This window comes from Rousettus aegyptiacus, unplaced genomic scaffold, assembly GCF_014176215.1.
Source record: "Rousettus aegyptiacus isolate mRouAeg1 unplaced genomic scaffold, mRouAeg1.p scaffold_m13_p_6, whole genome shotgun sequence".
Taxonomy (NCBI): domain Eukaryota; kingdom Metazoa; phylum Chordata; class Mammalia; order Chiroptera; family Pteropodidae; genus Rousettus; species Rousettus aegyptiacus.
Genome location: NW_023416309.1, coordinates 85819481 through 85840874, shown reverse-complemented (window position 1 = coordinate 85840874; position 21394 = coordinate 85819481). Strand labels below are relative to the sequence as shown.

Sequence of the window (21394 nt, the reverse complement as noted above, 5' to 3'; positions counted from 1 at the left end):
GCATATACTGCCTGCATTTCCACTTTACACAGGTACAGACATACTATGAGCAAAATGGTCAAAGCTTAAGGAGGCTCTACAGTGTTTTAGACACACACAAAGACTTTCTCACACATGGATACTCAGGGAGGCACACATAGAAAGAGAGGGGTCTAGAAGCAAGATACAGACACAAAGAGACAGAGAGACTAGCACTCACACAGGAAGAGACATGCACTCAAGTGACCTGCACACACCCAGCGTATGAAAGACAGAGACTCCTACAGAAAGGAAGGCAAACAGAGATGTAGAAAGACACCAGTACACACACCAGTACACACAAAAACCTGCACAAGGAGTCAGAGGAAGCAGTCTGAGCATGTAGCTCCCGTACAGTTTCCTTTTTCATATCTGATAGGCAAAGGGGCAGATGGGACATTCTTAATGAATTTGCATGAAACAGTGTGTCTTCTAGCAACTCTATACTTAAGCACCGACATGAAGATAGTAAAGCAGAAGGAGCAGGATTAGGTAACCTCTATAGTTATCACTCCCTTCAGCTACAAATGGTCATGTCCTTCTGGAAATCAGCATTGTTCGGTAAGTTACAGCTGCAGCTTTACTTGTCTTTTCCCCTGCAACTAGACTACTCCTTTAATAAGCAGCTCTGTAGGCTTGGAAGATGGTAACTATAATGAATTTTACTGGAACGATTCAACTGATTTTAAGAAAAAAAAAAAAAATCCCTAAAGCTTTCTTAATGGCACGAATGAAATTCAACCAGCAAGTTTTGGGGCAAAAACAAAAAACCAGCAACACCTCCCCACCCCCCCCAACAAAACCACAGAACCTTTGCTTTTTGTAATATTCTTTGTGTATAACATAATATCAGGGAGAAAATAAGAGACTCAACGTAACAAGATACATTTCAGAAATTAGCTCTGTTCAGGTATGGGAACATTATGAAAATACACGTGTCTTCTTTAAATACTCTCTTCCCAGATAATGATACTACAGTTCTCTTCAACATTCATCAGTACCTTATCCTAACACGGTATCCAAAAGAACAACTTAAAAAATTTTAAGACACTTAGTGGTTCCTTACACTGCAATAATCTCCCTCAGTAGTGGCAGTTCACAATCTTTATTTCTGGGCCACTCTCAAAAAAGGGAGTAGGACATCCAAGTTTGCCATTGTGAGCCGCTTTCCCAATTCTTGAAGAGAAAGGGAAGCCCCAGAGAAGGATACAAGAATGCAGAAAGCAAGCTGATCACATCAATCATTCCCCCCATTTCTGTCATCCCCCAAAGCTAATTGGACCAATGAAAGTATCAACTTTTTCTAAAATGGAATGATAGAAAAGGTCACTTAAATTCCTATCCTTCCACCTGACCGTCAAAGCTTGATAAAAAGTTTGTGCAAGTCTAGTAAATACAACATCTAATAGAATTTAGCATAGGTATAACTCCATAAGCTCAATCACTACACCATGTAAGTGAGAGTAAAAAGGAATTGAAATTGTAAATGAGGGTCAGCACTTTGTGCCCAACACTAGGTATTTTACTTATGTTTTCTCATTTAATCTCTACAATATCATTTAAAGGTGTAAATTATCCCCTTTTGACACATAAAGAAAGCTGAGGAGCTGATAGGTTATATGAGCTGCACAAGGTCAGCTAGCTGGCCCCAGACTATTCATATTCCTGGCTCTGGAGAGACAATAATTTTTCTATGCCTGCAAAGACATGAGAACTATATTGTTCTGTACATTCAAGTATTCTCAGACAGTTTTCACTCCTGCAAGAACTGATCTCACCATTCCTTTTCTCCCCTCTTTGGTAAAGCCCCAATGAGCTTGGATTGAAAAGGCACATATATTTCTTTTGCAAGGAAGATAAGCCTCTACATTATACCCTTTCCTAGCAATCCATCCATACACCCATCTTCCCATTCAATACTTTCAAGTACCTCGCCTATGTATAAAGGACCACGTTAAGTCCCCCTTTTTAGAAGTGCATTCACAAATTTCTCAAAACATTAAAAGTTGGTATTCTCAATATGTTCAGAGGAATTTTCAGAGACAGCAACACCTCTTACCCATAGATGAGAAAAAGGGAGGGCAGAATAAAAGTATTAAATTAATTCTCTATCTTTCTAGAAAGAAAATAGGATATAAACTCTTTGGGGCAGGAGTTTTATATGGTTTTTTCATTAACATATCCATAGGGCTTGCAACAGTGCCTAATACACAGTAAATACTCAAATATTTGTTGAAGGAAATGAATGAATAAATAGACAAGCAAGGCAATGGGCAAAGTGAAAGAGATTGTGTAAGGAAGGCATGGATTGAATGAATGGCTTCCTCCCAGTTAGGATCTTGAACTAAGAATTCGCAATAACCTCAAACAGTTTCACATACTTCTCCCAAACCTTAGGAACTTACTTTGTTGAGGGCCCCCGCTCCTGTCAGAATTAAGTGAGAATTTTCAACCTGGATGGTTCTCTGTCCCAGCCGAACAAGGTAAGCCCCGATTCCAATGGCTCGGCACGTAACCTTAAAAAAAAATTCTACACGTCATAAACTTACGTCCCTTCCCAAGATGTAAGAACTAAGGCACAGATATGTTAAACCCACACTGATAAAAAAAAATATATTGTGAAGTCTGTCTGATTAATAACAATACAAAAATAACAATTTCCTGGTCAAAAGAAAGTACAGAATTTGTTCACTGATTCGAGTATTAGACATTTAAACGTTCGGAGGCCTTTTACTTCTCTTTGTCTATTTCTCAGATGCTTGGTACCTATACTAGAGGTATGAACAAAGAACAGAAATTCAAGCTGTTAAAACTCTGGTAGACTATTTAGAGAAATAAGATGTTAAACTAAAGGCTAAAAAGAGGTTTATCCAAGATTTTCAATTATTTACACTATCCTATCTTCTATTATCATGCACAATTAAAATCAAATAGATATGCCAATTTTAAGAAATGTTCTCATTTGGGACTGAATAGTAGGGATGGGAGCAAAAAGAAATCTTTGCTGCCCAATCAGCTCTTTGAAAATTTTGTATTCAGGGAAGATTTACCAGGCTAATGGTGATGATCTCATCATAGGCCAATGAGGATTCTCCAGCAATCATTCCAGAACTTCGAAGATTCTCTACTCCAATTCCATCTTCCTTCCCAATGATATCAGTTATCTTGTACCTATTGGATACAGCCATACAAATTATAAGGTTCAAGACAGTAAGAACAATTCTTTAAAGTGTCTTCTTATACTCTTCATTCACATATCTTTCCTTTTTAGCTTGGTACCTATTTTGTCTGGTGGCAATCTGGAATTAAGTAAATAGGTGTAAATCTCTGCTCTGACACACACAGCAATGTGATTCTGGGGATGATAGTTACTTCTGCATAATGGAGATAATAGTAGCTACTTCTAAGGGTTGATATGAGAGTTAAATGAAAGCAATAAGGAGAGGACTTGACAGATGGCACTTGGGTTTTAGATGCCCTTGTTTACTTTTTGGAGCAAATGTCTTAAAGGTAGGATCAATGTGTATCTCTCTATGATAAACAATACCAATAAATCAGCAATTTTAAATAAATGTTACATATTCAGAGGTGTAGTAAGAATGTTCAGCCCAATTTCTAAAGTCAAAAAAGTGCACTCCTATCTTGGCTCCTTTGTAAATATCAAAAGTATATACACGAGGGTTCTTTGCTGTAGGCCTCTGGAGGGGTGGATGAATGTGTGTAGAAGTAAAATGCTGGCCAAGTTGTCTAGAAAGCATCCTGCGGATCCAGAGGGAGCCACTCATCTGTCTTCTTGGCAGGGGATTAGGAGTGATAGCTGATAATGGGAAATGGGAGTTGGGGAGTGCAACTAATAAAATAAAGGAAAAATACAAAGTTGGAAGTAGAGATGGGCATATCTTATTTATTGTTCTGTGTGTACCCAGAAGGCTTGGCACTGGGCACAGTTTTATAAATTGAAATAATAAATAAGTATCCCATAGCGGCTCTTAAACTACGTTTTTTTTTTTTTTTTGGCCCTATATTTCTCTCCTCCCTTCTTTACTTTGAGCCCTCCATCAATTCTTTTTCTTTGCCCTTGCTGTTGGTCTGTGGCTTTGCATCTCTGTTTCTCAGCTTCCCTTGCCTTTCTATTTTTTGCTTGCTCTTCCTTTTGCACTATATCTAGATTCTAGAGTTACGTTCCCAGTAAAGCTAATCTCCCTTAAGGGGTTAATGAGCCACATTAATTTGTTGGGGAGGGGTGTGGAGGGAGGGAGGAGTACAGGATTAATGTGTTTTCTTTATAGGGTCCACATGCCATAGAGTCCCAAATACTTATGAGCCCTGTCAGCCTTGCCCGCAAAGCACATCTTTTCCCTCCTAAGGACTGCATATTGCTTCAAAGGTCTTTATAACCTGTTAAATGGCATCTTCTCCCATTGTATTACATGAAAAAAAAGTAAAAACTTCCCATTTTCTGCTTGATGATCAGAATCTTCTACCATTAAGGTTATCATTCTTTAAAGTAGTACCAAATTTTAATATTATTTATAATGAAAACCTTTGTATAGTGTAATACAATTAACACATTCATGTGTATCAGTTTTGATCCTCAAAACAATCAAGTGTAATAGATAACATCATCTCCATTATTACAGAGAATAACGATAGTGGCCAGGATTTTTGACCTGCTTACTATGTGCTCAGTGCTGTGCTAACAGCTTTACATACATTAATTTACTTGATTTTCATCTTACGGATGAGGAAACTAAAGCTCGGAAAAGAAAAACAATTTGCTTTAACAAAAGCAATATGCAAAACCAACAGGTTTTTGAGATACCAGTAACGAAGAGTTAAAAAATATGATGGCAGGGGGAGAAATCCCATTTAGAGTACTAAGAAAAAATGCAAAATATTTAGTAATAAACATTTAAAAATAGGTAAAATCCCACTATACCCACACTTGCCACAGTGAAATGCCAGAGGCACTGAAGGATGTTTTTAAATTTTTGAAAGAAACACTATATAAGTAATACTGTTAGGTCCCACGTGAACTATGTGCTTCAGGTAGTTCACATCTTAACATTAGATAGTGCTACATTCCTTTTGACAATGTCGTAGTTTCTGTGAAAAACAAACAAAAATACACAAAAAACTCCCACAAGTTTTGCACAATAATGCAGAACAAGAAATGACAATGACTATGTCCAAGCTGATTCCAAGGTTTAAGATGTCATGCAGATTCCGATATCACAATTAGTAAGTAACTGTAATTATTAAGAATGAAATAAGAAAAATGTTCAATTATGTGTATGTTTTCTAATGATTACTAAGTTGCTTGAGCATATTAATAAATCCTTATGAAACTGTTTGGGTCTGACTACTTAATAAACAGAAATACTAGGTATATCTTCTTGCCTAAAGGTGCTATGAAAAAGTTACTGAGACAGTAGGGTGCAGTGAACCAAAAAAAGATTGTTAACTTATGGCAAAACCCATATGAAGAAAACTACAAAACTTGAGAAATACATTTGCATAAAAGAGAAAATCATACCATGTTTCTTGTTGGGAAGAATTAATATTATCAAGATGTAAGCTCTTCTTAATGTATAAACTTAATTCAATTTGAATCAAAAACTTTATGAAAAAATTTTTGGAATTAAAAAAAAAATAAGCCTATATATAAAAAGACAAAAATAGCTAATGAAACTTGGAAAAAAATTTTAAATGTGATGAACTCTAACTCACTAGAATAGTTAAAATAGTGTGGCATTAGCCTACTAACAGAGCAAAAACAGAATACAAAGCCTAGTAATTGAATTAAGATTATTGTAAAAGTGAGGAAAGTATAAATTATTTGATAAATGGTATTGGAGCAACTGATTAACATTTGGGAAAATACTTGTGAATGTTCAAATGTGATATATTCATTATGACGAAATGCTGTAAAGCCATAAAACGTCATGTTCTCAAATAATATTTTAAAAATATTTAAAAATATTTTTCCCAAAATATTTTTTAATCAGAACAAATTACAGAAGTTTTTCTATTATTAAGAAAAGGTGTATACACAGAAAAGGTAGCAAGAATATACATTAATAATTGTCTTTCAATAGGATTATAGTTGATTTTTATTTTTTATTCATAATTGTTTACATGCTCTAACTTTTCTAAAATGAATAAATATTATAAATATAATTAAAGTCTTTCAACTAATAAGTAGTAGAGCTAATATACAAACCTAAGACCTCCAAATTATATAACAATCTTCATTGCTCTTCAAGGTCATGATTAGCAGAACAGTAGGGAAAAATAATCAGATTCTCCTTCCTTTAATCTATGGCCAAATTATTCTAATACATATATACCTACCTAGATTCTCCTTCATCTTCTACATGTTCGCAATGGACGGAGTTGAGAGCACTGACTCTCTTATAATCTTGAGGGGTCAGATATAAATATTTGTATCCCTGTGAAGCACAAATAGTTTTTAACTCATTATTTACCATCATCACATAACCAGAAGACATAGCAAAGAATGCATAATGCAGCTTGTTCCAAAGCTAGCTTTGTATTGCCACATAATTTTTTAGAGTTACTGTCTAACAGAATACCAGCATAGACAATTCTCTCTTGAAAGATAGAAGTGTCTATTTCTCCAGTCACTGACTGTCCTGGAAACAAGATGTCTTGTAGCTGCAACACTAACTATATCCCATTCATTTCATTTTCAACAGACTTGATCAGTTTTCTTATCTTAGTGACACCTCTGTTAAAAATATCAATATAAAATTAAAGAATTGTCTGAATTACTATTTTTCACTTTCTCAAGTCCATACTATCACCAAAATATGAATGGGTAAGTGATAATTGAGAGGATCATAAAACTAGGATATTCAATATTAAAATCAGAAGTCTATGCAGTGCTAATAATCATTAAACACTGAACTCATACTTTTGCTTTTTTAAATAAACAACTAGTTTCTGTTTACATTTAAAAATTATTTAAGACGCTAATATTTCATAATTATTTATTTTTATACATATAAATACATAGTCACATATAGACTTATATCAGTGTTTTTAAGTTAAATGAATTAGTCACTCAACCAAAAAAAGGTGAACAGAGAAAAACATTTTAAATACTATGAGAAATTATGTCCATCATTTAACTCAATGAATTAGAAACTACCTTTAGGCAGACAGTGAGCACAATGTGGAGGAGACATGAATCTGCCAGGGATTTTGCATGACTTATGATGAGCACATCTTGTAGCACTGAGTGTTATTAGTATGCCAGTCAGCACACACTTACTGAGTGCCTATTATGTGCAAGGTACTGTTCTAGGCACTGGAAAAACAGGAATGAACGAACAGAATAGACAAAATTTCCTGGCCTTGTAAAACTTATCTTCTGTGAGAGAGAACGTATACAAAACAAGTAAAACAGACTGTTAATGGAATAATGTTTAAGAAAAAAAAATTAAATAGAGAAGGCCGACAGGAGAATAGCCAGGGAAGGCTTCATTGAAAGTGTGGTTTGTGCAAAGACCTGGAGGAAAATGAGACATGAGGATATCCGGGAGAAAATCACTGTAGGTAGAAGGAACAAGTACAAACGTGCTGAGGCATGAGTGTGCCTAGACGGTTCAAGATAGAGCCAGAGTGGGGAGTGAGGTGAGCTATAGCAAGAAATGAAGGCAGGGTGGTATTGGAAGGCCAGCCCATGCAAGACTTTGTAGTTAACTATACAGCTTTCAGCTTTTACTTGAATGAGTTGGAAAGCCACTAAAAGGTTTTAATCAGAAGAGAGTTTTGAGCCATGATCTGATTTATATTTTAACTGGATCATTCCACTTTCTGTTGAGAGCAGAGTTTGGGTAGGGAAAAGTAAGAAGAAGGAAGGTCAGTTAGGAAACTACTACAATAATGCATATAAGAGATGACAGTGACTTGAGATACCTTGCAGTAGTGGAAGTGGTTAGAAGTGGTTGGATTCTGGATATTTTAAAGGTCAGGAGGTAAACATGATTTACTGACAGAGTGGATGTGGGAGGTGAGAGAACAAGAAAAGTCAGGGATAACTCCAAGGTATTCTATTTAAATGGAAGAATAGAGGTACCATTTATTGAAACAGAGAAGACTATGAGAAGAATGAATTTATGAGATTAGAAGCTACATTTAGACAAAAGTGTAAGTAGAGATGTTGAATCTAGATATATGAATCTGAAGTTCAGTTGTAGGCCATAAATTTGGAGGTTTATCACTTTGTAGATGGAATTTAAAGTGATGAGATCATCAAGGGAAGGTGAACATAGAAAAGAAGAGCAGTCTAGGGTCCAAGCTCTGCAACACATTTTTTTCCCTTACCTCACTTTCTATATAGGCTATTCTGCCAAGGTACCAAGAGAGAGGATGCTGGGCCCTGGGGGGTTGAGACTAGAGAGTCCAAAACTTTTTGGTTCTGCCACAGCCTCTGTAGCCCTGACATTTGTCTCTATTCACATTATTTATATTTATTTATTTATTTATTTATTTATTTATTTATTTATTTATTTATTTTGTAATTTAAAAAATTGAGATAAGATTCACACAACATAAAACTGGCCACTTTAAATAAAGTGCACATTTCAGTATTTTTTAGTATTTTCAGAGGTTGTGCACCCATCATCACTATCCATCACCCCCCAAAAAACCCTGTATCTAGTAGTAGTCAGCAACACTTTCCCTGCATTTTTAAAATTAATTTTACTGAAGCATATAATTTACATGCAATACAATTCATCAGTTTTAAGTGTTGCAGTTTGATGAATTCTGACAAATGTATATACTTGTATAATCATAATTGAAATACAAAATATTTCCATCATCCCCTGAAACACTCTTACACTTAAAGTTGTGAAAGGCAGCAAAGGAAACTGAGAAAGTACAGGTAGGAGGGTAAAAAGAGGACTGGCATCCTGAAAGCCAAGAGAAGAAAGTATTTCAAGGATGAAAGAGTGACTGTGTCAAATGCTGATAAGACGTCAAATAACTAAGGAGAAGACTGAGATTAATGACAGATTTAACAATATGGAATCAATGGTGACCTTGACAAAAATAGCTACAGTGAAATGGTGAGGGTGCAAGCTTAACCGAAGTTGGTTCCAGAAGGAATGAAAGAAGAGTATCTGGGGATAACAAAAAGAGACAACTCTTTTAGAAGCTTTGCTGTAAATGGAAGGAAAAAAAAATGGAGTATGGGTAGTGACTAGAAGGGTAAATATTTGTATGTTAAAGGGACCCATTCAGTAGAAAGAGAAAAAGCGATGATGCGAGGGGGGAAAAGTTGATCTATACCTTTAAGTTGGCAAGAACAGAAGGGATCAAATGAACAAGGAGGGTTTGACCTTAGATAGGAGCAGGGACCGTGCACCCAAAGTACAGGAGAGATGGTGGAGAATAAGGGCACAGATGGAGATATGTGGGAGCTTGTGGACACTGTCTTCTAATTGCTTCTGTTATCTGAGTAAATTGGCAAGTAAGGCCATCAGCTAAGAGTGAGGATGGAGAACGAGGGTGTTGGAGGTTTGAGGAGACAGGAAAAGACACAACATTGTCATTTAGGAGGTTGTTAAGCTTGAATTTAAAGTAAGACCAGTCAATAGCGCTGTGTATTTTTCTCCATCAGCATTCAGCTATGTAGGTCCAGATTCAAAAGCAGATAAAGAGAGTTGGACTTAAACAGGTTTTTGTAAAGGCACGGCATAGACAGAATGAAAAGGTTGAGAGTGTAGGAAAGGTGATGATTATAATGTGATTTTAATATTTAACCTATAATTGACCTTGGAATTTAAGTTAGATAGAAATGAAGTGAGGATGTAAGGAGGGAGTAAAAAACAGAAGAAAGGTTGTAAGATCAGTCATTGTAGGTTCTGTTGGATTCAAAGGGTTTTTGGACTTGAAGTACTCACGAGAGTGAGTTGGAAAGATAGGGTGGAGGGGTGGCAAAGAAAGGGATGCTTGAAAATGAGAGGCTGAGCTGGGGTGGAGGATGAGATCATTAGAGGAGAGGAAGTCAAGGATTCAAGAGTCCAGATTATGGGATGGATCATTTATGTGGATATAATAATCTCCAAGAATTACAACAGGACTAGTAGTATTGGAGAGTGTGACAATGTGCCAGCAACTACAAAATGCAAAGAATGAGAGAGAGAGTGACTAAAGGTCACGGAATGCTATAATAAGGAACAGTGGTGGTATGATACGGTCTAATGACATGAGCGTCAAAGATAGGGTTTCTCAGAGAGAAAGGAGGGGAAAAAAGGTCTAGAAGTAGCAATGAAGCACAAGGAAGACACTATTCTCCCTCTAGGCTCAGTGGTACAAGAGAAAGTGAGAAACCAGTCACTTCTTAAGAAAGCTACAGGGGAAGCAGTGCCTTTAAAGGATAGGCAGGTTTCAAGTAGAATAAGAAGGCTGAAGAACAATCAGAGAAGAAGCTGAGGATATAAGAGATTTTGCTAATGATTGACCATAAGTACTGGAAGCCATAGTGGAATAGTTTGAAGATATATAATTTTGACTTAGCATGTCTCATGCTAAATGCATACCTACTGTTTAATCCAGTGTTCAACCAAAAAAATGAGCAATGTATTTCAGAGCTGGAGGAAAAGCCAGGTGAACATACTGATACAATGCTTCCAATTTGGTTTTGGTTTACCATAAGTACTGACTTTTGAATTTAAACCTCTACCTCACCCCAGCCTCTCTACACAGGCACATGTGTGGACAACTCCCCCCCCCCCCCCCGCCCCACACACACACAGCCATACAGTATCTTGTAGTATTATTATTTTTTAGTCTGTACCTTGTAAGGATCCTCAGGATCTACCCAGGCCACATGAAACATATGACGAATTTCCTCTGCCAGTCCAATTCTTGCTCCACTGTTGGCTGCTACAAAGATACGTGGAATACCCTCTGCCCTGGCAAGCTCAGAGGCTCTGAGAAACAGCCAGTCCTCCTGGGGCCCAAAGGACCCAATTTTGTACGTGATGTCATTGCCAATAACGATGATATCGCGGCCTTCTGGATATTCAGGAGTCTTAAGGGTCATTTTCCAAGCTACCATGCCAATCTGCAAAAGCATGAACAAACAAATAAATAGAGGCTTCTTACATGCAGATTTTTTTCCAGGCTCTTTGAAGGTATCAGATTGTACCCAGAAACACAGCCTTTATGTAAACATGTGCATTTGCACTGCTAACAAGACAAGCTTCCTGTGGGAAACTAGAACAAACATTCTAGCATACTTCTCTAGATTATTGAGAACAGCTGGTTTACTATGTATTTCAGTTATCTCAATTCCTTCTTTGGGCCTGCTCAAAGAGATTAAAAAAAACAAACAAACAAAATCTAAATGTATTCAAGATACACTGGCACTGAGAATTTAATCCAGAACTCTGTATCACCTTATCTATTAAGACACTAGTTCTACCTTTTTTGAGATTCTTTCCAAGAAACCTTCAACATATCAAAGGAGAGCATGGACTGTATAACTTTTGTGATTGTGGGTCCTTTCACTGTCCTCCAGCATTTGGTAGGAATAGCAGCAACATTCCTTTCTGGCTTGCTTACGTATCTCCCATTTCTGCAAGAATTGACTATAGTTCACAATGCATCCTATGAGCATCTCGTCACGTTCTCCCAGAACCAGAAAACCAAAGGATGCAAAGAACTAATCTCTTGCTGCACTATATGTAAATCTCTGTGCTCTGTTCAGCAGCATCTGACCAGCCACACCAATAAATGATATTGACTTAAAAGGCAGGGGTGACATGTTTCTTCCCAAACCCTCACAGCCTTTTCCTCTTTTAATCTTCTTCTATATAAGAACTAGTCAATCCTTCTACTTGTTTACTTGCTAGTTCCATTTCTTTTCTATTCACTCATACCCCAGTTACAGCTGCAGTTTTTCATGTCTGCCTGTCTATTTCCCTATACCTAGATAAGTAATGTTTTCCATTTTCCCCCATTTCTTTCTGTCTCCCCTCCCTTTCCAACCCCACTAACTCGCCCCAAACACAAAGCCCACCAGATGAGCATTTCTGGTCCTGCCTAATGGAGCCCAGCCACATCTGCAGCCTTGGTCCCTCATCCCCAGGCTGCTGCATATCACCTCATTGGGGAGCGGGCCATCAAGAAGGGCCATTAACAGATGTAAATAGCAGCATCCCTGGAAAGCCACATGCATCACCCAGACTCAACCGGGCCAGTGATCATAAGCTCTGAGTACACATTCCTCAATCCAATTGCACATCCACTGTAATCAGGCTGGTTGAAGCTTTCCACACAGCTATTTGTGATTCTCAGCATTAAGAAATATATATATATATGAAACACCCACAGATAAATATAAGCTATTTAATATATTATACCACTGGCCAAATACAAATCAAAATGGATATAATACACAGAAAAAAATCCAATCACCTTCTGAGATATTACTCTATCTGCTCATTAAAGACAGAGAAAGGAACGAGAAACAGATCATCCAAAAAAAAAAAAAAACAGCACAAAGAAACTCCAAATATCAGGACAAGTTTGATCACGGTTTTAAGAAGCTGGTTAATATAATGCCTGCGTGGGGAGAATATTTTACCTGCCTTCTCATGTGGCCCTCTAACCCAGTATCATTTTTGTTTTTCAGAAAGGAAAAGCTATTTCCTCTAAGTTCATTTTTAGTTAGAAAGATTGGGTTTTACACCACATTTTATGATATATTAACCTTAGCCACATAGGCCAAAAGCAGCTTAAGACACAAGCCCCGAAGAATCTACTTCAGCATTTGCATGCTAATGCAAACACTGTGTCTATGTGTCACTGGGCAGGCAAATAATACTCTTATCTTCTGTTATTACCTGGGGATTCTGTGTCACTTGGGCAGTCAGTTCAGCAACTGTCCAGGTCATTATGCTTACAATATTGACTTCTAATTAGGTGTCAACATAGCAGCACCAAGAACACACTACTCTTTATCAATGTTCTTTCCAAAGTGTACTCCTCATCGACCGCGTCCCTCCCTCTTGAAATGTACCATTACAGAATGGAAAATGCTATCCCAGTCTTTATATAGTGAGATATCCCTTATTGGAAAAGATTAAGTTTGGAGTGAGCATAATGGATAAACATCTAAGAAAGCATCTGCTGCTTAACTTATATTAAAGTTTAGATTTCACTGCTAATCAAATGGTAGGTCATATAATGGTGAACAAGGGATTTGGAATCAAACAAACCTGCATCCATATCTGGGCTCTATCATTTGTCAACTTGGTGACCTTGGGAAATCACTTTTTGAGCTCCAATGTCCCCACATACAAAATTAATAATATCTATGCATTTGATGAACTATTAGAAGCCGTAATCGATTGACTTCAACATACGAAGTTTGCCCCTTTCTCTCCTTTCAACCTATCCAAATCTACCCATTCCAAAAGGTTCATTCAAATTCCATTTCCTTAGTAAAGCTTCCCCCTAGCCTAAATTGAGCCCTTTCTTCTCTGACCTCCTACTAAGACCTTCATGTAGAGAATTTATTTGATAATTAATCATACACTGCTTTGGACCACTTTTAGCTTGCCAGCTTGAACCATTATTTCATTTCCTACAGTGCCCTACACATAATATGGGAATAATAAATATCTGCAGGTTCCATAGTCATTTCATTTTTTAAATGATACTTGGAAAACAGTCAACACCAAAGGCTTAGAACATTGTCCATGACTTATCTCTAGGGATCACAGAATGGTTCTAAACATTCGTCAATTATTTATTTTGAAAAATAACAATAGCTACCATTAATTGAACATCTATGGCATGCTGTACTATAGTAAATGTTGAGAGATACTGATAGTAAAGAGGTTAAGCTGAAAAGTGTCAGCCTGTCTTGGTCTAAAACACAGCTTTCTACTGCTAGCTATATAACCTTGAACCATTTACTTCACCTTGTATAGCCTCAATTTTTCCAATTATAAAATAAGGATAATAGTATCTTTCTGAAGGGACTGTTGTGAGGAACACATTAAATTAGTGCAGAGATTGGCTTATAAAATTCCTCAAATAATAGCTATTGTTATTAATTCAAAAGGAGCTATTATTATTGCCATGAGAAAACTAAGGCACAGAGAAATTAAGTAACTTGTTCTTATAGCTAGTACTAATTGTTTATTATTTAAAATAAGTCTGCATAATTTCCTTCTCTAGAGAAATTAAGGAAGAATGTTCCAGGCTACTGCCACTGCACTTAACTGACACAATATGAAAAGATAAATATCAATTATAAAATAAACATAAATGTCATTGACACCTAAATGTGATACAGTGTCCTGGACTGGACCCTAGAACAGAGAAAGGACACTGTAGAAAAACTGGTGAAATCCACCAAACAAAGACTGTACTTAATTGTGTGAAGGGCATATGGAAACTCTCTGTACTATCATTGCAACTTTTCTGCAAATCTAAAATATTTGAAGACAAAAAGTTAAAATAATAAATGCCATAATAAAAACTTTTTTTAAGTGAAGTAAATTGGCTAGTGAGGTCACTGTTAGTATTTTGGACAGCCTCATAAAATGATGTCTATGAAGACTATAAATATAGTAGTTTAAAATTTGAAGAACTAGTATAACAAAATTGAATGTATACCATAATGACTGTGACAGGCAAAACAGTGTGGTGGTTAAGGGCACAGACTCAGAAGCCAGATTTGGAGAATATGATCCTAATAGAATTGGACTCTGACAGAATAGAGATTCAGTCAGTTTTCTAGCCATAATACCTCAGGTAAGTTACTAACCTCTGTGTGCCTCAGTTTCCTCATCAGTAAATGGGGCAATAATAACCTACTCTATTTCAAGTTTGTTGTGAGGATTAAATACATGATAAACTTTAAAACAGTATCTGGTACATAGTAAGTGCATAGTGTTACAATATTCTCTAACTAAAAGTATGTTAGGAGAAAAACAGAAATGAAGCAACAGCGAAATGAGATGATAATTTTTTTAGAATGATGAAATCATGTATTTCTCTCCATTTTCCAAATTTTCTTTAATGTGTCTATACTGCATTGATAACTTAAAAACTTTATAAGGTAAGAAAAAGTAACTGAGAAAAGAGTACCAAAACCTTTTCCCTAGGTGACAGGTACGTGGGAGCTTATACTTCCATCTCTACTTCAGTGTATATTGGAACATTTGCATAATAAAAGAAATTTTTAAAGGGAAAAAATCTCATCACCTATTAGATTTTTCACATTTTATATAAGAACTGACTCTAAATTTCAGTCATACTACAACAGATATTTTTATAATGTTAGAGAGCTATAAACATGAAAATTAAAGTTCACCTCAAAGGGAGAAGAATATCAGAAACTATCTCAGTTTGTTGGGGGAATCATTTAATTTTTTTTAAAAAAATGCTCTGTGATGATGTGTTAGAATGTAAACATATGTATATATAGGTTTATACAATATTAATATCTCTACCTGAGAAGTAACTGCTTCAGTGTTTTTCTGGTCTGATGGTTAAATACATATTTATACTTTTAAAGTCAATATTTGTACAATAGACAAGAACAGTGCCTATCAGCTAAACACATATTTAGGACTGTACCATATGTATTACAAACATGTACTAAAATCGAAAGCTTATATTTATACAGAGCCTTTCATCTCGAAGGGGGCTAAAGAGCTTTCCAAACATATGTACATAAAAGGACGTTTGCAGTGATAGGCAGGCAAGGTATCAATTCACCCACTCCCTATTTCTTCCAGTAGTCTGAGATAGGAACACATGGTGTCAACAGATGCAAGTCTGTAACAGCTGCAAAGACATGTAACACAACAATCCACATAGTGATGCAGTCACTGAAAGAGGGCTTGCAATGTGAGAATAGCAACTGTTCTCCAGTACAGAAGCACCACAGTGATTTCCAAATTTGTGTTTTTAAATTATTCTCTACCGAACTCAACTAATCACTTGACAAAATTGAATTTGATACTGGAAATGGTTTCTGAATGCAAAATACTTTCTGTCTGATGGTGAGAATTAGGTTGAAAAACGCTTCCTCCTGCTCTTGTTAGATTCAGAGGGGGAAAAAGGGTCACAACATTCAGGAGAAATGGTTCAAAATATTCTAAGAATAGCTTTGTCTCAGAGGACTGGGTCATTACTTCAAAAGAGTCACACCCCCTCCCCAATTTAATTAGGACACTGTTAAGTTTTTCTATCAAATTTCTTTATACAGATGGGTCTATTTATATTATACACACAACAGAGGTTTTATATTGAAAATTCTGCAGTCACTATAAAAGCATACATAAAATGTGACAATATGATTAAGAATGTGACATTCACTGATTCCACCTCAGCCCAAGTTGCCTTGTATAGTAACTGAAAAATAATAACCAAAGGAAATTCCATCACTGAATCCCTTGTTTCGGCTTCCCTCCCTTCAGTGTTTTTATGCTGGTGAAACCTAGTAAAAATGACACTCCAGCACTAAGGGCTAAGAAAGCAACAAAAGGGAAACATGTAGCCTGGAAGGGGCTTGTGAGAGTGGGTGGGCTTATGGTCTAATGAGTTTCAGATTCAGGCTTTTGGTCCTGGCAGTTGCCACCAACTTCTTTCCCTGACCACTGCCTCTCAAAGGCACTGATTAATCAAGTGATTCTAGGCACTTACATGCCAAGTTACTAATATAGCCATAAATTACTGAAAAAATACTTAATTCAGATGATTTTTGATAACAGAACATTCCAATTAGCTGGCTTTTTAGGTTTAGGGTAAGCAACCTAATTACCTTAAAGTGAAAAAGGGAAGAGGATCAAGAGTTACTGTGAATAAGCTAAGGATAAACAGAAATAAACACTTGTTTTCCTTATACAAGTTCTAAGGAAGAAAATATTTCTTTGGCCACAATCTGATTCTGGAATAAACACACGCCAAGTGAGAGAGAGGAAGGAATGGGAGGAGAAAGCAAGCAGAAGAGAACAGTCTTATTTAACTGTTTTTATGTGGGTAAAATGATTTGTGCCACAGTATTTCCATAAGAAGTGGGACCATTATTTTCCTGTAGAAACACATTTGGTTCGAAAAGTATCACTGGACAGGACGTGAAAATCAAACCAAATGAATTATTCACAACCTCCGATCAGAGGTGATCATTATTTCTGATGCTCCAAACAGTGATTAGGATTCTGCCCTGAGATGTCATTTTCTCGCTGAGCAACACCAGTAATACAGAAAGGCATTATCTATCTATCCATATATGTATTTTTTCTCCTGGGAAGACCCTGGTTTAATGTTACTATAACAGATACTAAAAAGATGATAATATTAACATTTATTCTGATGGTGCCCATAAATGCCATTAGTCTGACACCAAATGTCAACACTAATTATGACCCAAAGTTAACACCAAAATTGACATCAACATTAATTGTACTATCAGTGTGAACAGAATGTTCAAGTGCACACATTCACACATGCACACCATATGTATACACATGCATTTTCCAAAGCTGCTGTTACTGCAAAATAAACAATATTAAGCAAAATAAACAATATTTAAGGATGTAAGACGCATCCATCAACTTTAGCTATGCCGTGGGAAGCAGAAAGGGAATATCTTTGCCACGGTTGCCTTTCTTATATCTCTCTCCTCAATTTTGAGTTCAATTGTAATAATATCTTTCTATCTTGACTTAAATGTAGGTTAGACTGTGGCTGAGATGTGGAAGCTTTATTTTCTATGCTAAAAGTTTAAAAGCTGAGTTTTTCTGGCAAAGTCTCCAATAGCTTTTGCTCTACTATTGCCAGGGCCAGGAAGATGACCATCCTGCAAGGCCCTGGAGCAGCGAGACAAAGACTCCTAGAAAGTCAGAGCTGAAATAGACTTAAGCATCACCTGCACCACAAAGAAGAGAAAACTAAGACCCAGGGAGAAGGAATCTGAACTCGAGTTCCTTTATAGACACCTAACAAAATGTTACTTTTTTCCTCTTTTGTAGTTTGTACAGAATATGGTATCTGCACTTTAATTAGATACAGTCAAAAAAAAAAAAAACAATTACAATTTTAAGTCATGTTAGAATCTCATGAAAAAAACATACTTGAGGAAATATTGGAAAATACCATGTGTTAAAATGTGTATTTTTAAATCATAAGGCAATATAATATTTGACTTAAAATGTGCCATTCAGAAAAACCATGTTGAAAAAAATGTCAGTGCCTTTCTTTCCATATTGTATTATCTGCTGGATATCATCTTCCATTGCCTAGTGTTCTATGATCACATAAAAGAGCTGAAAACAATTTTCGTAACAGCTGAAAAACTCTTTTTTTCATGCTTGGATAATTCAAAAATGGCTGAACAAAGTTACCTCAATCCTTCTGAAAATCGATAAAAGGGTAAGAAAAATACCATTTTTAGAGCAAAAAATTTTCATCCCGGGGTAACTCTTTGAAAATGTTACCAAAGATTAGAAACAATAAATGGAATTATTTCTCCCTATAATATTTATATACATGAAACCATATTAATTTTATACATATACAGGCAATGTTTTAATAAACATATGAATTTTTCAAAAAACATGCAATGGAGCACATATAAACCAGTGGTATTTGAGAAAGGGGGCATGGCAGTAATTGGTTGATATAGAAATTAACTGAGTTGGCCTACTGCCGTTCAAGAAGCCTCACCCATTAATCATATAAACAAATGTTGAACTCTGATGCTCCATGCCACATCTCATCCTCTGGTGGCATCTGTTGCTGTCTTGATGTTCATTATTGCCTCTATCTGCAGCTGTGTAAAGTTTCTTGACATAGGGTACTATATCGCATCATTTTTCCGTAAAATCTTAAAATTTACGATGTATAAAAATGCTGGTGAATACATTCTTTTGTTTAAAGGCTATCTCTAGGAGTAACTTTTGAAAGTGCTGCACTTTCCCTTTCATCCTGCAGTAAGCAGGATGAGATTTTTCTCCAAATTTGGAGAAAATTGTAGGAATTTGGTACAAGTCTACAAGGAAAAGTCCACAAAAGTGTGGGTTCCCCCCAACTCTCTTCATGAATGAGTCTCCTGGAGTTTTTCACTTTTAGAGTGGTTTATACTGAGCCTTCTGCAATTCATCAATTACAGTTCTGGTTTCCCTAAACAAGCACTGATTCTCTTGGAATTTTCAACTTCTGGGTTTCTGCTCTGAATTATGTTAACTATTCAAGACCAATATTGCTCTGGAGGATACTACTCAAGAAGTTCCTCAGTTTAAGGTGAACCAAATGTTTCTACTGATGACTTTTTTTTTTTTTAATGGTGCCAATTTTAAATAGTTTTATTTAAGACATTGCATTTTCCACTTTACAATAGTTCTTATAGAGTGTATTGTTATTTTCGTTCCCTGTGCACATATTCCATATTCAAGTATCAAGAATGCCCGGTTATTTCCTATATAGCAGTTATTTACTATACAGCAGCTCAACTTTAAAATTGCCATGGAATTTACTACAAATTTGGGTCCTTCCGTATTGTGTGGAACAATGCTAAATCTATGCTCACGGTTGGCTTTATCAACCTCTTCTCCGGTAGGGCCAGAAGAGGCTCCTCTAGAAGGAGGGGCTTCACCACTAGGGAAGCCCTCAGGCATTCCTCCAGACATGCCTCCTGCACTCTGGTACAACTTGGTAATGATGGGGTGCATACTTTTTCTAGCTCTTTCTGCTGATGTTCAAATTCTTCCTTCTCTGCAGTCTCGGCTAACGGATATGTTAGGGTTTTCAAAGTCAGTCAAGCTCGTTGGGCCTTGGTTTGCTACTAATGAAATGAGTCAAACTCAACTAGTTAACCTGAAGAGAGCACTCCAACACCAATAATAGTCATTCATAAGGAATTCTAAGAAAAGTACATGCATCCCAAAAGAATAGTGTTAAAAAGTCAGTAAAAGTAATTCCATGGCAGGAAAACCTGTTTCAAAACTAGCTTCAATATTTTTCTAATGAGGGACTAACTTTGGTTCTGAGGATCATTTTAGACAAGACTTGTAGCCAAACATGCTCACTTAGTATGAAGATAAAAGAAAAGCACAATATAATTTTAAATAAAACTATTTCACCACATATTCCATAATGTCTTTTTTCTGTACTTGAAATTCCTATCTCGCTAGCCCTAAAAGGATTCAAAATTGGTTTTTGGAAGCCCTTGACAAAAAATAAGGCAAGCACAAATTATGAATGTTTATATGTAATCAGTGGTAGGTAATACTTTTCTGCTGAGGATCTCAAAGCACTTACATTCTCCCATCTTCAAGGATAGATTGGTGACAAGGACCATTAGTCTCCTTTTATAACTTGAACAATCAGTACACAGACCATGGTCCTATTTTTTAGATCCATTTTTATCAGCTCTATTTCAGAGCTCACCTTCAGCATACAACAATACAAATTTTCTCTTTTCCAACATATATCTCAAGGACTGACATGGACTCAATTTCCACACCCAGCATGAAAAGGTAAACTGATTTCAAAAGAATGAAACCAAAGCACATCCAAAATACATCCAAATTAGCTTTACATTCATGGAACTATTCCGAGGTTAAAACAAGTTAAATAATATGCACACAAAATTTTTTAAAAATGTTTGTTAAACTAGAAAAATATTTGAGTTCTGTGTGTATGAGAAATGTTCAACACTTTCTCTTCTCACGTCCATAAACATATATACATTCTCTGCAGTCAGAGTTTCAAAGCACAATGGGTTCCTCTAGAACCTGAATCCAGGATAACCAAAGCAATTCCTTTGAGAGAATGGATAATGTCAACGAAGTGAATTAAGACAGAGGGTTATGGTGGTTTTTCTAAAATAAGAGGTCCTTTGGGTTCAGAAGCCCAGCCTAGAACTGTTGAAATGGATCTACTAATTAATTTCTTCCAATCTTTTAGGTTTATACAAGCTTACCAACTTCTTTCCCCTATCCAACTCTTAAATTTGTTTTTACTCAAATTCAGATTTCAAAGGATTATTACAACATATAAGCGAGAAGCAGTGTCAAAATGGTAAGATTTGTTTAAGGTAGTCATATCACTCTCCTATTTTTCTGTAAGTTTGAAATATTTTATAATAAAAAAAATTAAAGACACGCTTATGCTTTGGTGGACTGGACATCAGCGCATTGCCAACAAATATGGGTGAGGCTGGGCAGTTCTGGAACTGAATTCCTAACTCCCACCATTTCCACCAATTCATCCCCAAGAATATAAATCAGAACTGAAACCAAGATACCAGTTATGATGGCAGCTAGTCTTTAATTTACACTACTGTTTTTCCTCCTCAATCTTCTTCCTAAAAAAA

At 36.2% G+C, this 21394-nt stretch overlaps 1 protein-coding gene across 8 annotated transcripts in view; it reads right to left on the bottom strand.

Annotated features, from left to right (window-relative positions):
- The window catches only part of ACACA (acetyl-CoA carboxylase alpha), a 253317-nt gene that overhangs the window by 67614 nt on the left and 164309 nt on the right, over positions 1-21394 (bottom strand). For all 8 annotated transcript variants that reach the window (XM_036223376.1, XM_036223375.1, XM_036223382.1 and 5 more), the window contains 4 exons: positions 10850-11119; positions 6373-6470; positions 3069-3189; positions 2424-2534 (listed from right to left, as the gene is read on the bottom strand). In XM_036223376.1, the coding sequence (XP_036079269.1) occupies positions 2424-2534; positions 3069-3189; positions 6373-6470; positions 10850-11119 (600 nt within the window). The remainder of the gene's footprint in view (positions 1-2423; positions 2535-3068; positions 3190-6372; positions 6471-10849; positions 11120-21394) is intronic.